Source organism: Oncorhynchus tshawytscha, linkage group LG23 (assembly GCF_018296145.1).
Source record: "Oncorhynchus tshawytscha isolate Ot180627B linkage group LG23, Otsh_v2.0, whole genome shotgun sequence".
In the NCBI taxonomy this organism is placed as follows: domain Eukaryota; kingdom Metazoa; phylum Chordata; class Actinopteri; order Salmoniformes; family Salmonidae; genus Oncorhynchus; species Oncorhynchus tshawytscha.
The window spans coordinates 13,882,351-13,900,959 of NC_056451.1; the positions used below are offsets into that span (position 1 = coordinate 13,882,351).

The following is an 18,609-nucleotide window of genomic DNA, read 5'->3' on the forward strand; positions in this document are numbered from 1 at the left end:
TATGGTGTAACTGAGTCAGGTTTGTAGGTCTCCTTGCTCTCACATGCTTTTTCAGTTCTGCCTACAAATGTTCCAGAGGATTGAGGTCAGGGCTTTGTTATGGCCACTCCAATACCTTGACTTTGTTTTCCTCAGGCCATTTTGCCACAAATTTGGAAGCATGCTTGGGGTCATTGTCCATTTGGAAGACCCATTTGCGACCAAGTTTTAACTTCTTGACTGATGTCTTGATGTAGCAAAGCTGCAGCAAAGCACCCCCACAACATGATGCTGCCACGCCCGTGCTTCACTGTTAAGATGATGTTCTTCAGCTTGCAAGCCTCCCCCTTTTTCCTCCAAACATAACGATGGTCATTATGACCAAACAGTTCTATTTTGTTTCATCAAACCAGAGGACATTTCTCCAAAAAGTACCATCTTTGTCCCCATGTGCAGTTAAATACCGTAGTCTGGTGTTTTTATGGCGTTTTTGGAGCAATGGCTTCCATGCTGAGCGGCCTTTCAGGTTATGTCGATATAGGACTCGTTTTACTGTGGATATAGATACTTTTGTACCCGTTTCCTCCAGCATCTTCACAAGGTCTTTGCTGTTCTGGGATTGATTTGCACTTGTCACACCAAAGTAAGTTCATCTCTAGGAGGCGGAATGCGTCTCTTTCCTGAGCAGTATGACGGCTGCGTGGTCCCATGGTGTTTATACTTGCGTACTATTGTTTGTACAGATGAACATGGTACCTTCAGGCGTTTGGAAATTGCGCCCAAAGATGAACTAGACTTGTGGAGGTCTACAATTTTTGGTTAATTTCTTTAGATTTTTCCCATGATGTCAAGCAAAGAGGCACTGCGTTTGAAGGTAGGCCTTGAAATACATCCACAGGTACACCTCCAATTGACTCAAATTATGTCAATTAACCTATCAGAAGCTTCTAAAGCCATTACATTATTTTCTGGAATTTTCCAAGTTGTTTAAAGGCACAGTCAACTTAGTGTATTTAAACTTCTGACCCACAGGAATTGTGATACAGTGAAATAATCTGTATGTAAACAATTGTTGGAAAAATTACTTGTGTCATGCATAAAGTAGATGTCCTAACCGACTTGCCCAAACAATAGTTTGTTAACAAGACATTTGTGGAGCGGTTGAAACACTTAGGTTGGAGTCATTAAAACTTGTTTATGTAAACTTCCGACTTCAATTGTATGACTGATTCACACTTAGATAACCTCACCTCTGAAAGATGGGGTGATGGGAAAATATTTGCCTTCCAGGAAGAGTTTCTTGGTGCTCACATAAACACCAACTGTGCCCTATGGTCCAGTGTAGAGAAACCAGACTGCCCTAAAGGGAGAGGGCAGGGTGGCTGTGCCCTATGGTCCAGTGTAGAGAAACCAGACTGCCCTAAAGGGAGAGGGCAGGGTAGCTGTGCCCTATGGTCCAGTGTAGACAAACCAGACTGCCCTAAAGGGAGAGGGCAGAGTGGCTGTGGCATAAGACAACACATACTCAGTTTATGGTCTCTACATTTTTTATGATGGCCTCATCCTACTCAGCCCTTTGACAAGAGACTTCCTCATTTCAACATGGATCTTTGTTTTGGGGGTTAGGGTATATTTAGAAACACTATTTCAATCTACATACTTTTCATGTAGATATTCTTCTAGCCGCCTCAAACTATTTGTTATTTATTACATATTAGTTGTGTATGGCTTACTTAGACCAGTGTCTTTTTACTTCCTATGTCAGTCTATATGCCCACTGAAATGCAGTTCCATTTTCACCACAATGGAATACTTGGATTAGCAGTCCAGGGGCAGATTGCACCAGTTGGGTGTTAAAAAAATAATTGGTGTTAAATGGTTGGCTAGGTTGCACCTGTTGCACCAACCAAAAATAAGATTAGTCATAGCTATATCCGGCTTAAGCAATGTGACTTCATGAGATTTTGATGTTTCATAATTATGGTTGGTAGGCCATGGCAGTTCTAAACAATGATTTATATAAAGCCTGGATTGCTGATGCTATATATTGGCCATTGAGAGGCTTCGAAGCCCCTGGTCTGCCATATTGGCGCTCTGGATTAGGAGCAGTCCTCCATAGGAATGAGTGGAATTCTACAGTATTTCAATTAAGTTTTTCAAGGACAAAATTCCATGTATTTAACAAACAAAAATGTGTAGTGGGGAAAGTAACATTAGTACTCGCAGCAACAAAAATACTTTTAAGGAAAATCTTTTAGCTCACATAATTTAAAAGTATGCATTAAGGTGTCTATTATAGAAAACGAATGAATGCATTTCTATAGCTTCCAAAATGTTTTACAATTGAGGAGTGCCATGATGGCTGTGCGCAGGGTTCAATACAACGGCCCCGGTTAGTCATTGAGGGTTTAAACACCTAATTGGTTCTAAACTTTGCAGGGCATGTCCGTCCCATCACTTCACAAAGCTCATCACTATGCATGCACATTTTCTTAACCACAATGGGATGGATTAATCAATAATTACTCTGGGAATGAATATCACTGAATGACGGGAATATTGGAGTAAAGTAGACTAATGCCATTGAAGACATTTATCATATTGTTACAGAAACTCCCAGTCGTCCAACTGTTTTAAATGGCGTCTGTGTGTGGGGGGTCAGCAATAATTTCAGCGTTATTGTGCTGCTTTAATACAAACGTGGGGACTCGTCTTGATAAAACAGTAATTTTTTGGGGTTTTCACGGAATGTCCGTTTGAATAGTCTATAAGGCTCGGAAAATGTTAGCCAAATTGAGGTGTGTTTTCTAGCCTCAATAACGATTTGCTATTGGTATTTATTTTATATTAGTTGTGTTTGGCTTACTTATTAGGCAATAAAGACACTTATATGTCTGTCTATATACCCACTGTGAATTTCAGTCTTACTTTCACCCTAATGGAATACTGGGCCAGAAATCCAGAACATTTTACATCGGACGAAGAGTTACGACCAACTGGTGCAACCAGCCCCAGGAGGTCCTTTGTACAAACTGTCCTTAATCCGGTTTATGTATGGGGGTTGGTGTGCCATGTCTTGGGTCAGGTCCCTTTTCCCAATTTGCACCGCTTGTGGGAATGGGGTGCGTTGTTGTACCCCTCACTGGTGACCTACATACTATTTATTGAGTGCACTGTCATATTTTTATCCCCTATTCCTTTGTCTGGATCCTTTTTGTTTGTGAAGCCAATGGCCCATTCTGTCCCAACAGAGAAGACATCCGTCCATCTAATTTTAGTGATTGCAACAACAAAAAACTTGGTATAAGGTTCAAATCTATATATTTTCATTATTGAATGTATCCTTTTAGGGAGGGTGCAGAGCTGTCATTGCTTTGTAACATGGTCCCACACTATTAAATGTGCTTTTATTCTTATGCATGTAAAGAAGGATTTTAGTCACCTCAGGATGAAATTTTGTGTTTTGGTAATTTTGATAATTTCACCTTCCCATTAATAGAGCATTTGACTGTCACTGGACTACCAGGAGATGTTTATTGAGCGAAGGAAATGTTACAGGATGGCTTCATTGACCCTTTATAGACAGTTATATAACATAGGGTTATAAGCATTGTATTAACATGGTATAAGTATATTACAATATTCTTAATTTATAGCCTGCTGTCCATAAAGCTTGATTAATTAAGCTGGGAAATGGTAAAAAGAAAAAAAGGAAACACATGGGCGATATTTTACACATCACAGGAAGTAAGGGTGCCTAGTCAAATATTTTGACAAGTTTGAAGACACTTTTTGAAAAGCACTCCCAAAAACGTGTGGGCTGGGTCTAGCCCAGTCTTGTCTTTCTCTGGGGTGGGTCACGTGCGTTGGTGACAGTCTGTCAGAGTCAACGGCGGCGTATGATTGGCTTACAGATGTAATACAGGGCCCTCCCATAGGCTGCCCGAAAATACGTCACTCCGATCAGCTGTTAGTTCGCCTCAACAATAACAAAGGGAACAGTGGGACCTCGGAAAGGCTCGGAAAAGTAACGAACTGTGTTGTTCCGAAAACAAAGGTCCATGTACTAAATTTCTTCCGCGAAGAAAACTTTTTTTATATTCTCGAAAAGATACAATCTACCTCAAAGTCTTAAGGATTTTATCACTAAATTATCCGTCCTTTGCTTGTTCACATTTTTTCTTGCCGCAGGTGAGTTTTTGGGGGGTCTCTTTGTTGTCTGTTGTTGAAAGAACACAGAGTTCTCTTTTGCATTTTAATTGTAGGCCATTGTTGACATTACTTTATTTACACAAGTACGGTTTAGCATAAATACATAGCCTATTTCCACTGTTTTTATGCACCAACAGTGTTTTGTGTAGCAAAAATAAGATTCTCGGCCCATTTTTGCCAAATAAGAGTCAGACCGCAGTCTAATGAAAAGTTATTAAAATGGCAAGGTCTAGATGTCTACCTATCTATTGAGGGAGGAGCTAATTATATGCACAAAACAGAATTGTACTTTTTAAGTTCAACTTTGCTGGCAGTTGAACATTGTAGGAGCTGCGACCCGCCTAAGAGGTGTAGGGTTACGCTATACACCCTCCACTTGTATGCTAGTCAACAAATCATCCCGCAAGCAGACAGCCTACCACAGACACTAACTGAACATTTAATTCACATTTTCAGGGATTTATGTGTTTTATTACAGAGACAATTTCAGGCATTTTGCTCTGGGTGTAACACTCATGGAGAATATCCATAAGACGTAATCGTTACGGCTCCTAACGTTCTCTATTCCAAGGTGTCCGACGACAGGCCTCCAACCAACCATCCAAATACATACGACAAGAAAATATTATCCAGTGAGCTCTCACATTAACCTACCGTTTCATTCCGTAAATAATAATATTCTGCCTTTTTAATGTTGCCAATATCACGACGCTTTCATCCCCCCTCGGTGTTTGCTATCTGAATAGAGCCACCGTTCTGGGAAGAAAATGCTTGCAAGCGATATTTTGTTGAGGACGAACAGGTGCAGGAGATTATAACCCGGTTGCGTATTGGACATACTGTAGATAATGTCCCATAGAAAAGCCCTCAGTCCCTCAACCTCATAGCACAGCTGCTCACTTTATTTGTCGTTGAATCTAACAAATAAGAGGACATTGACTCAAAGAACGACTTGTTTGCAATCGCTTGCATCCTACACATCTTCTAACGAATATGTCTGATGTTATGTAATATATGACAAACCTGTAATTCTGGCATAACGTGTGTTTGCCTGTAGCCTATCTGGCAGACCAGGTTTCAGTTTTTGTGTCAGGTCTACCAAACAACTATCTTGTCATTTTTGAACATTATCAAAAAGAAGCTACTGTAGTTCTCTCAGCTTTTCAGATCTTACAAACCCACAGATCTCTAATTATTGCCTGCACAGCTCTGTATTTGTTTACCATACATGTGTACATGCATACAACTCATAGTTTACAATTCCACAGCAGGAATTCAATGTTGTCTGGCAGAATATTGGTTGTTGTGTATCACTGGTCTTGCTTCAGGTCAGGGGTCATAATGTATGACCTGAAAACAGTGTCACTGCTTCGCTGTATCCCTGGTGTGTCAGTGTGGGGGCAGTAGTTAACTTTATCAGCAGACAAATGCTGTCTGGCTTTTAACATTCTAGTCAGTGGGACTGGAGGTCTAATTGCAAAGAAAGGTCAGGCCAATACCACCAATACTGGACTGTAGGCCACAGAGAGTTGACCCCTAGGTGAAGATACAGCATAATCAGCACTATAGTGTGTGTTCTATAAAGGACCACCCTATCAGTGAACAAGCTGCTAGGTTACAGACCTATTAGGGCCACACATATTTGGCCAGTATGTCTATGTCAGTTGGCAGCTAGTTGATGATGGGTCTATTTCCATAATTGCCTGTATGAGGGATGTCTGGTAGATAGGCAAATAATACCCACACCTGTAAACATTTATGACCACATACAGTGCCTCTTTGAAGTTTGTGACAGTTGTGAATGATCTGGCTACCCTTTTATATGTTTTATTATCGTGTATTAGAGATATCGAAAACCTATTTATTGGCAGAGAGTGTTTATATTGGAGTGTACTCTAAAACTAGTAAGCCAGAACGAAACATGGATGTCCTTCCAGTTCAGTCTGAACCATGTTTTCCTCCTGCAAATTGCCCAAAAGTTAAAGGATATTTGTATGCATCTCCCCCTCCCTTTTCACACAGGTCTTTATAAGCTCATGTATATGGTCTCAAATGTGTCACTCAAGATCACAACAACGTATTATCTCTCTTTCTCCCCCTCCCCTTTTGTCTCTCAGGTCCTTTGTAATTTTGCACACGTCGAGGTGAGCTATGACCAGACTTTACACAGCTCCCCTCAGATGATAGACATCCGTACCTTATTGAAGCACTTTAGCTCCTGCAGCTGATGACCAAAACGCCTGTTCCCCGTCCTCGCACCGCTCAGCCCCCCCCTTGGTCCCTCTGTGCCCCCCCAAGGAGTTCCAGTATGTTCCAGAGGCTCACCAGTGTCCTGTTCGGGGACAATGTGGAGGAGGTGAGCGGGGGAGGCCCTGGAGAACAGGGCTTTGGTCAGAAGGAGGAGGATGAAGAGTGGATCCTGGTGGACTATCTGGGTGAGCTTCAGAACATACACAGACACACACAGATGAAACATACACAGACATAAACACTAAAATACACAAACAAAAATGCAAATACATACTCTAAACACAATCAACCCCTCACACACCATAACCTCCTGGTATACATGTACAAAACAGGTCAGATGGGTTCAACAGTGAGCATCATTTCCATACAGTCACATGGTGGGAACTTCACTACCTTTTAAAAGTCAACTGATCAAATCAAATAGTATTTGTCACATGCGTCAAATACAACAAGTATAGATAGACCTTACAGTGAAATGCTTACTTACAAGCCCTTAATCAACAATGCTGTTTTAAGAAAATACCTTTAAAAAAGTAAGAGATAAGAATAACAAATAATTAGAGGAGCAGTAAATAACAATAGCGTGGCTATATACAGGGGCTACCGGTACAGAGTCAATGTGCGGGGGCACCGGTGTCGAAGGTAATTGAGGTAATATGTACATGTAGGTAGAGTTAGATAATAACAGAGTAGCAGCAGTGTAGAAGGGCGGGGGGGGGGCAATGCAAATTGTCTGGATAGCCATTTGACGCTGTTCAGAAGCCTCTTGGACCTGGCGCTCCGGTACCACTTGCCGTGCAGTAGCAGAGAGAACAATCTATGACTAGGGTGGCTGGAGTCTTTGACAATTTTTAGGGCCTTCCTCTGACACCGCCTGGTATAGAGGTCTTGGATGGCAGGAAGCTTGGCACTGGTGATGTACTGGGCCGTACGCACTACCCTCTGTAGTGCCTTGCGTCAGAGGCTGAGCAGTTGCCATACCAGGAAGAGATGCAACACGTCAGGATGGTCTCAATGGTGCATCTGTAAAACTATTTGAGGATCTGTGGATCCATGCCAAATCTTTTCAGTCTCCTGAGGGGGAATAGGTTTTGTCGTACCCTCTTCACGGCTGTCTTCGTGTGCTTGAACCATGTTCGTTTGTTGGTGATGTGGACGCCAAGGAACTTGAAGCTCTCAACCTGCTCCACTACAGCCCTGTCGATGAGAATAGGGGTGTGCTCGGTCCTCCTTTTCCTGTAGTCCACAATCCTCTCCTTTGTCTTGATCACATTGAGTGAGAGATTGTTGTCCTTGCACCACACGGTCAGGTCTCTGACCTCCTCCCTATAGGCTGTCTCATCATTGTCTGTGATCAGGCCTACCACTGTTGTGTCATCAGCAAACTTAAGGATGGTGTTGGAGTCGTGCCTGGCCGTGCCGTCATAAGTGAACAGGGAGTACAGGAAGGGACTGAGCACGCACCCCTGAGGGGCCCTCGTGTTGAGGATCAGCGTGGCGGATGTGTTGTTACCTACCCTTACCAACTGGGGGCGACCCGTCAGGAAGTCCACGATCCAGTTACAGAGGGAGGTGTTTAGTCCCAGGGTCCTTAGCTTTGAGGGCACAATGGTGTTGAATACTGAGCTGTAGTCATTGAATAGCATTCTCACATAGGTGTGAAAGTGCAGTGTGGAGTGCAATAGAGATGACAATCTGTGATATGTTGGTGCTGAATGCAAATTGGAGTGGGTCTTGGGTTTCTGGGATAATGGTGTTGATGTGAGCCATGACCAGCCTTTCAAAGCGTTTCATGGCTACAGACATGAGTGTTACGGGTTGGAAGTAATTTAGGTAGGTTACCTTAGTGTTCTTGGGCACAGGGACTATGGTGATCTGCTTGAAACATGTTGGTATTACAGACTCTGACAGGGAGAGGTTGAAAATGTTAGTGAAGACACTTGCCAGTTGGTCAGCGCATGCTCAGAGTACACGTCCTGGTAATCCATCTGGCCCTCCAGCCTTGTGAATGTTGACCTGTTTAAAGGTCTTACTCACATCGGCTGCGGAGAGTGTGATCAAACAGTCATCCGGAACAACTGATGCTCTCATGCATGTTTCAGTGTTACTTGCCTAAAAGCGAGCATAGAAGTTATTTAGCTCGTGTCACTTGGCAGCTCTCGGCTGTGCTTCCCTTTGTTGTCTGTAATAGTTTGCAAGCCCTGCCACATCTGACGAGTGTCGGAGCCGTTATAGTATGATTATATGCCACTGCAGCGTTTGTTTTTCCATGTGAGCATATTATCAGATATTACATCTCATAAACATCTATGAAATGACCTTATCCAACTGCTTGGCTATGCAGTCCTTAGGTGCCTTATAGTCTCTATAAACCGATGCAACCTAGGTTCACCTGTATTCACAAATGCAGACACAAGGATGCTACTCTAAGCCCTGGCAAGGTTCCCAATATCCATACACACAAAAACAAATACACGTGTGCCCATACATGCATGGTTCTATACATATACAGTATATAAATGCTGCTCAATAACACACACACTTGTTCTTTGGGGGAAGGGAGTGCATCCAGCCCGTCTGTCTCTGATAGAACTCATATTCCACAAGTGTGTGAATATTCAAGGTGTGAGAGACTGAATCCTGCTGGCCCACTTCTGTATGGGGGAGGGGAGGGTGGTGGAAGGGATATGGGGCAGTATATGGGCAATATGTCTGTAATCGGGTCAAACAAAAGCATGTGGGGCTAAGGGGAGGAAGATAAAAATAGGCCCAGTGGAGTTGCCCTTCTGGGCTCTGAGGAGTGAGAAGTGTGGCAGACAGCCCAGCAGAATTCCCCTCCAGAACTGTCCCTAGTCAGTAACACGGTCTATGACCCAAACCACCTGGGATTAATGCATTCATAGCGTCGTCTATCACGCCATAATTCGTTATTGGACTTGTCTTACATATGTAGCTCATGGCCTCTTACGACAACCTTTGGGAAATGCATTATGGCTGACAATGTGTTCATAAACCATGTGACACATCATTCATTACAGGTGTTCCATGTAAATGCTTGAATACCTATAAAAGCGTTCATAATGCTTTACAAACAGGTGGTTGATATATTACCCTACAGTCCAAGCACTCTGTAGCCTTACCCAAACTGTTATGTGATCATAGAACAGTATGATATAATAATGATTCATCTGATCACAGTGAATCTCTAATATCTGATGATACATGGTATCATAAACCCTTTATTACGTGTCTGTTTTATAGAACTGTTAGAGTGAATGCAGTAAGCAGACACTTGAGGTCAGATGTTTTGTCTCTGAAAGCATTGAAACATTCTTTCTTGCACAGACTGCAGTACCGTGACCTATTTTACAGTAGGGATTGATTCCACACACTTAAAGTGTGTACTACTTAGTGTGTACGAGCTGTATTCCTGGCACACTTCAACACCTCAAGTTGCACTAGTCTCCTACTTCTTCTAAACTGCTAATCTATTATATCAATAGCGTGGACAGCTTTCCTTCCCCCTTCCTGCGTGTGCACACACATACAGTACACACACACACAAACAAACACAAGGTGGATGGTGAGAGGATTACAGGTCCCAATTAGCCTTACAGAGGCAGTGATGATGAATGTAAGCCGTTTTAGGGTTCTGCTGTGTTGCTTAGCAGCTAAACTAAGGGTGTGTGTCAGCACAGATGAGATTTACTATTTTTATTTTTTGGAGTAAACAAGGTGGCTGCACTGCAGCTGACATGCATGACAGAGAAAGATGAGGATGGGAACTGGTGTCCTTTGGAAGTGGGTGTATTTATATCACACATATATACACCATAACACACTCAGAAATTAACACACTCTGAGGAACACAACACATCTATGCACACATCATCTGAAAAGGAAAGAGAGGAAAACTTTCATGATCATGCACACAAGGGAACACATCCAATACACACACAGAACACTGTTATGCGCAGAGAACACTGTTATGCACAGAGAACACTGTTATGCACAGAGAACACTTAATACACAAAGAACACTGTTAATACACAAAGAACACAGAGGAAAACATCTACACACACATGTACATGCACACACTCAGCTGTTTATCAGAGATTCTGTCCAAAAAAAGACAGACAGTCAGGTTTAAACTTTGGCCAGGAATTAAGTTTTGGCCAGACGTCCGTGCAGGCTATTTTTAGTATAATGGGAAACCAAACCGCAATCTGCTGGCTTTGATTCCCATCTGGTATCAAGTTGCTTTTTCCATCATACTTCCCATATGGCAGTGTATTATTCTGACTTTAGTGCACTATTTACAGTAACACCACCAAGTCTCAAAGTAAGACATGCTGTATTGCCCAGGGATGCAGTGAATGCAACTTCTCGCTCCAGCCAAACCACCTCATTTAACTTGATTAGATTTATTCTATTGAAACTTAGTTTCTCTCCTATCCTTTTGAGATAGTTAGCTAGTGGAGAAAAAAAGTGTTTTGGTGCATTCTAGAGTTGGGAAAGACTGGAAAGCATTTGGCAGTAGTTTGGTAGAGGGAGTTGCTGAAGCTGCTTGATCCTATGAGTGACAGCTTTTGCGCACACACACTAGTATCTTGGGTCAGGCATGTTATTCTGACAGACAGAACACTGCGCTGTGCCTGTAGGGCTTTGACACCTATGCATCAGGGGAAAAGATGGTTTTTGTTTTGATTGCTAAAGCCATTTTCTCTGTGCCGCATTGCCCCCTAAAGTCATGTTAGGGTATTGCATGTGAGTTGTTATCCCACCCAGGTTGAGCTCAAGACCATCATATTGTATTTTTATATTTTGCTACGGGGAGTTTTTTTAAATCTCCAATTATAAAACTCAATGGTTGTATAACACATTTTCACACATTTACCCTACATGCTTTGGCAAACAGAAACTTTCCATTTCTTATTTAAATGTTAATTGTGCTAATGTATCCTTAACCAATCCCTGCCTTTCTCCCCAGCCGAGGCCTGCTCTAGCCCCTGTGGTGATGGCCTGTCTGAGGTGGACCTGACTTCAGAGGAGGAGGAGGACCTTGTGGTCGTCCCCTCTCCCATCGCCAGCTCCCCCATCCGCTATGCCTCCTGCTCCTCCCTGGACTCCACCGCCGACATCGAGGATGGGGGTCCCGAGGAGGAAGAGGGGGGTTTCCAGTGCCTGGAGGCCTGTTCTCTAGAGGAGAGCTGGTTCGTCACTCCCCCACCCTGCTTCAGTGGGGGGAGGAGGGGCAAGCCTATGGTGCTAGAGACCAGTCCCCTGGAGAACCTGCTGATAGAACACCCCAGCATGTCTGTGTACACCACCCACTGTCCCCCACGAATCTCCCTCAACCTCCCCCTCTCCCTCAACCTCAATCTCTGCCTCCCCCTTGTTGACGTACCTGCCGCCGTAGTCAAGGAGCCGGGTCGACGTTCGCTTGACACCCCCTGCCACAGGTAGGACTTGTTGCTGCAAAAATTCTGGCAGTAGTGTTTCATCACCTACATTTAGTGAATTTATGCTTAACCTCTACGGGATCGGTGTCCCTATTCCAGGACGGTTGAGCTAACGTGCACTAATGTGATTAGCATGACATTGTAAGTAACAAGAACCTTTCCCAGGACATAGACATATCTTATATGGGCAGAAAACTTACATTCTTGTTAATCTAACTGCACTGTCCAATTTACAGTAGCTATTACAGTGAAAAAATACCATGCTATTGTTTGAGGAGAGTGCACAACATCAACAACCTTTTATCACGGCAACTGGTTTGATACATTCACCTCTGAAGGTAAATAATGTACTTACATTCAGTAATCTTGCTCTGATTTGTCATCCTGAGGGTCCCAGATGTGTGAAAGTTAGTGTGTAAGCTAATGATCCATCATGTATGACATTCCTGGGAGTGTGTAAACAAAAACAATGTATGTTCTCTATAGTTATGTACTTCAAAATGTATCAATTAACCAATTTGGCACATTTGGGAAGACTTGATGCAAAATATTGTCCAGTATTGCAATGCTTCACTGGGTCAATCTGAAACGTTGCACACACACTGCTAATTGCACACACACAACCCTATTTGCGCCTAAACTGCAATATTATATGATGGCCTTTCTTTTGCATTTCAATGATGGAGAAAGAAAATTATTATCTTTATCTGTATTATCTTTTACCAGATCTAAGGTGTTATATTTTTTAGATGTTAGATCTAATGTGTTATATAATATATTTTTGGGGCGGCAGGTAGCCTAGTGGTTTGAGCATTGGGCCAGTAACTGAAAGGTTGCTGGATCGAATCCACGAGCTGACAAGGGAAAAATCTGTAATTCTGCCCCTGAACAAGGCAGTTAACCCACTGTTCCCTGGTAGGCCGTCATTGTAAATAAGAATTTGTTCTTAACGGACTTGCCTAGTTATTAAATAAAGGTTAAATGAAAAAATGTGAATGTAAAAAATATTCTCCTACATTAATTTCACATTTAAAAGTGTTTCCTTTTAAAATTGTATCAAGAATATGCATATCCTTGCTTCTGGTCCTGACAGGTAGTCAGATTTGTCATTTTAGGCAGAAATTGAAGACGAAGAAAAACATGGATTAACCAGTCCAGCCCCCTTCCTGTCTCCCCCTATAGGCCAGAGATGGTAGTGCAGCGCAGAGCCGGTCTCCATGCTGGCTGCTATACAGCAGCCATCTCAGCCCGGGCCTCAGACCTCCTAGACCAGGTCCAGCAGCACGGACGCCTGGCCCAAAGAGTACGTGGCGCCGCCCAGCACCAGCTCCTCTCCCGCAACGCCCTACGCCGCCTCAACCTGCTGCGTACTAGAGGGGCCAAGCAGGCCAAGAGCACCACCACCTATCTACACCAGCCTGGCCAGAGGCACCTCAACTACTGAGGTCCTGGCCCTATCCCTTACCCTCCATCCATCAATTCATCCATCTGTCTCAACCTGGATCCACGAAAAGAGTTCATCCTGCAACATGCTCTCCATCTTCCCTCCATCCACCGATCCTCCACTCTGGAATGAAGAGACGTGATGAGGACTCCTTTAAAATCAATGCCATAGGTCACTTTACTCCGCTGCAGGTTCCCACCACCACATGGTAACTGGGAGAGACTGGTTCAATCAGATATTACACCTGTAGTGACACTCTCCGCTTTCACCCACACTGCAATGTTTGTGTGATGTCATAGTGTGGCTGTATGCTGCCATAGAATGGTTGTGTGATGTCATTGATTGATATCATGGAGTTGCTTGTATGCTGTCGTAGTGACATTGTAAGTGATGTCATTGAGTTGTTGTATGCTGTCATAGAGTGGTTGTGTGCTATCAGAAGAGGGTTTGTGTCTTAATAGAATGACTGTGATGTCTTTAGAGTAGGAGTAGGCATTTAGAAAAGGAGCATGTCTTTCACTTGTAATTAGGACAGTTTATTAACAAAGTTGTTTCTAATGAAACAATGAAATTGCTCCTCCAATGAAATTGCTTCCTCTATCACTTCATGACAAACTAATATAATTTGTCATTCTGATGGCCACAACTTACTTTTCAAAATCATCACCCCCCTCTCTTGATTAAGGGTGAACCTGCCTTGAACTTAGTAATTCAGTACTTTCACAATATTGATTGAGGAAATGTTGGTCAAATACTGGGTTAAATATCACTTAACGCCTTGTTATAAAAGTAGAATTTAAGATGAAAAATAAATGTAAAATGTATTATTAAAAAAACTTCCAAAATATTTTTAAAAAGAAAAAAACGTATTACATATCAGTATGAAGTTAGTATGAGCGTTTATCTACATAGGTATGTTTGTAAGCAGTGGTGTGACTATGTTAGTGTGTGATTTGTTGCATGGTTGTATAGCGCTAGAAAACAGAAAAAAAAATGTTTTTGTATCTTATCTCTCATTGTTTGTTCTAAATCTGCAGTCCACTTCTCAGGGTCATAGCCAATCACCTTTACACTTTACTACAATGCAGATTACTTGACGGATGTTAATTGTCTTTGTACATACTGGAGACCTTCCAAATTTGCTTTGCCTTGTGGTAATGTTTGTGATCAATGATTGACCTTTTAAAAGAATCGTGTGCGTCTGGAGAAAATAGAATTTGAACGTTTGCTTGTCCAAGGACTGTGAAAATGAACTCCTACTCTCTCAATCGACTGTTATAACCCCAAGATGGAGTGAAACTGTCTTTTTTTCATTTTTGTTTATATATTTTTTCTGTGTACTTTCCATTGTTTTGAGTTAGATATTTACCCTGTTCTTTATTTGCTTAGTTACATAACTTAGTAATATTATGTTAAAATGTCAACCAAAAAAGTAGCGGCAAACTCTAACCTTGCAATAGTTTATATTACTATTGTTTTTGCTTTTACAGTATATTCTTCTTTACTTTAACAATGTTTGCAAATTGAAGACTTTGTTCTGAAATGGTCAAGTTTGTGACAACATGAATCTGTACGCTCTTGTGGTAAGAAAGCACAGAGAGACACAATTCAAACACCTAAGTAGCCTATTTTAAGTTTCACAGAACCTCTAAAAGTCAAGTATCCAGGGCAAACTCAATCATTTACATGACCTAATATTATTATGACCTTATGTTATGACCTAATATCACCTGTTTCTTTGTACTTATTGGGGGAAATACACAATACATACATACTCAGATGTATTTAGCATGGTAGCATTAAGAAGCACTAAAGTGGTTTTGTTTGGTTTTGTCTATATAGTTGTAAACTGATTATAGTGAAGTGATTTAAGCCTAGTCATTGTATTTGTGTATCTTTTTTATTTTCAGATGTGTCAGATTGCAAAACTTGCATCATTTGACGCGTCAATTTTTGTACTGCATTGTTGTGACACGGGCAACAGGACGAAGGGAATGGAGGAGATGGCTAAGTCCTCATTTTTGATGTGTGAAGCTGGAAGGAGACATTTTGTTTTGTCCTCAGCTGTCTGTATGAGCTCTTGATGATAATAACAGGGATTTGTATTTTGTTTTATGCCTTGAAATTGTTGTGGATCACGTGCCTTCCAGGTTAAACAGTATAATGACAATGCATTAATGAAGAACTTGAACTGTTGTCCCAAAAGGACAACACATACAAAAGAAAATCAACTATGCACACAGGAGGTAGCTTCTCTTCGTGAACCACCCAGCCCATGTACAGCTTTTATACACAAATGTAGCAAACCTGTTTTCTCCTGTGTGAAGAATATTTGGTGGCATTTTTTTTAGACTTTTGCTTTGATTTAGTTTACTGGAATAATACAGCACTTTGCCAAAAAAAGTGTAGGAATTTGAGCGTTAACTGTTATTTATCTACTTAACTGATCGCATTATTTTATTTTGGATGTATGAGAGATCAATTCACTCTGTTTTTATGGTCAGCAAAATTTTGCAAATGAGGATGTGGTAGTCTGTTCTAAAACTGTAATACATTATCTGTTGTCATGATGTAAGCCACAGTCTACAATAAATGTTTTCATACACATACTCTTCCGTTTCTGTCCATTTGATCCATTTAACATTTTCTACCAGGTTTATTAAACTATGATGAAATCTCTTTTGCAAGAAAGACCCACCAGCCAGCCTAGACTTTATTTCCAAAACAAGCCTTTTATAGCACTGAGCTGAGACAGCTATGATGTTACTTTCAGTATGACATTCTCATGAGTTCTGAATAAAGAGCACATAACCGCTTTGCACAGCAATATTAAAGCCTATTAAAATGTTTAAAAGATGGACTTCATCAAACAATTGAGAACAAGTTATCACAAATGTTTGACCAATCACAACAGAGCAAAGTAGTTGGCAGGAAGATCTTCAATAACTAAACTCAGCAAAAAAAGAAACGTCCCTTTTTCAGGACCCTGTCTTTCAAAGATAATTATTAAACATTCAAATAACTTCACAGATCTTCATTGTAAATGGTTTATAAACACTGTTTCCCATGCTTGTTCAATGAACTATAAGCAATTAATGAACATGCACCTGTGGAACGGTCATTAAGACACTAACAGCTTACAGACAGTAGGCAATTAAGGTCACAGTTATGAAAACTTAGGACACTAAAGAGGCCTTTCTACTGACTCTGAAAAACACCAAAAGAATTATGCCCAGGGTCCTTGCTCATCTGCTTGAACGTGCCTTAGCCATGCTGCAAGGAGGCATGAGGACTGAAGATGTGGCCAGGGCAATAAATTGCAATGTCCGTACTGTGAGACGCCTAATACAGAGCTACAGGGAGACAGGACGGACAGCTGATGATCCTCTTAGTGGCATACCACGTGTAACAACACCTGCACAGGATCAGTAGATCTGAATCTCACACCTGCGGGGCAGGCACAGGATGGCAACAACAACTGCCCGAGTTACACCAGGAACGCACAATCCCTCCATCAGTGCTGACTGTCCGCAATAGGCTGAGAGAGGCTGGACTGAGGGCTTGTAAGGCAGGTCCTCACCAGACATCACCGGCAACAACGCTGCCTATGGGCACAAACCCACCGTCGCTGGACCAGACAGGACTGTCAAAAAGTGCTCTTCACTGACGAGTTGAGGTTTTGTCTCACCAGGGGTGATGTTCGGATTTGCGTATATCGTCGAAGGAATGAGCATCACACCAAGGCCTCTTACTCTGGAGCGGGATCGATTTGGAGGTGCAGGGCCCATCATGGTCTGGGGTGGTGTGTCACAGCATCATCGGACTGAGCTTGTTGACATTGCAGGCAATCTCAACGCTGTGCATTACAGGAAAGACACCCTCCTCCCTCATGTGGTACCCTTCCTGCAGGCTCATCCTGACATGACCCTCCAGCATGACAATGCCACCAGCCATACTGCTCGTTCTGTGCATGATTTCCTGCAAGACAGGAATGTCAGTGTTCTGCCATGGCCAGCGAAGAGCCCGGTTCTCAATCCCATTGAGCACATCTGGGACCTGTTGGATCGGAGGGCTAGGTCCATTCCCCCCAGAAATGTCTGGGAACTTGCAGGTGACTTGGTGGAAGAGTGGGGTAACATCTCACAGCAAGAACTGGCAAATCTGGTGTTGTCCATGAGGAGGAGATGCACTTAATGCAGTACTTAATGCAGCTGGGGGCCACAATAGATACTGACTGTTACTTTTTATTTTGACCCCCCCTCCCCCTCCTCCTTTGTTCAGGGACACATTGTTCCACTATTTATTAGTCACATGTCTGTATAACTTGTTCAGTTTATGTCTCAGTTGTTGAATCTGGCTTTGTTCATACAAATATTTACACGTTAGGTAAAAAAATAAACACAGTTGACAGTGAGAGGACATTTCTTTTTTTTGCTGAGTTTATTACAGACAAACAACCGATTCAACACTTTAGGAAATAAAGTGACCCAGAAAATAATAACTCTGATAAAATAATCCTATACACTTGTTTTAAAGGCTATAAAATGAAATAATGACTAATGTTTATTGTGAGTTGAAATCTGAGGGGTATTGTACGAAGTGGGATCAATCAGCTGGCCAGCTAGGCAACCAGAAATAACTGTTGATTTTCTGATTCATTAAAAAGGCTTAACTTTATGCTTTTGGTTGTTGAGTCAATTAGACAATGCCCATTTCAAGCATAACTTTTAAAAAATTAAATACGTTATTTCAGAATATTTCGGCATATAACTCCTTGATCCTGCTTTACGGTATAGGCAAACATTGTTTAGTAAGAAACTGTGGTATAGGTATACATGGGGGTCGATGTCACTATTTGGACGGGTCCAGCAGTCTTATCTTGGTATGACAAATAATGCATTAGCTAGAAGAGGAGTGAAAAAAAGAAAGCTTCAACCTAGCTCAATCTATGTACAATAACAATAAGCATATAATCTCTGCGTTGAAACGTGTAAAAATATTCCTGTTTCAATATGACAGCGCTCCACACTATCTTAATATCGGGTTGTTTACATTTTGAAGGAAGACCACGTTGTTTCTCCTGACCCTCCTCTGATTGGCTAAGCGAGTTTGAAACCCCTCCCATAGGTGGACCTGTTATACGGAAGTGTTTTTCTTGCAGCGAAAAAATAAGAAAATAGAGCATAAACGTTTTTTTATATATACTTGACCAAGTGTAAAGGCTAACTCAGCGCCTACTGCGTCATTTAAGGTTAACCGGGA

The 18,609-nt window shown here is 41.9% G+C and overlaps 1 protein-coding gene across 1 annotated transcript; it reads left to right on the forward strand.

The window, feature by feature from the left end:
• Positions 1-3,953: 3,953 nt before the first annotated feature.
• LOC112222883 (tumor protein p53-inducible nuclear protein 1) lies at positions 3,954-15,956 on the forward strand. The gene is made up of 4 exons (XM_024385735.2): positions 3,954-4,170; positions 6,309-6,626; positions 11,432-11,903; positions 13,086-15,956. Exons 2-4 carry the CDS (start codon positions 6,419-6,421, stop codon positions 13,345-13,347), a joined length of 942 nt encoding a protein of 313 aa, XP_024241503.1. The 5' UTR covers positions 3,954-4,170; positions 6,309-6,418; the 3' UTR covers positions 13,348-15,956.
• The last annotated feature ends 2,653 nt before the right edge of the window (positions 15,957-18,609 follow it).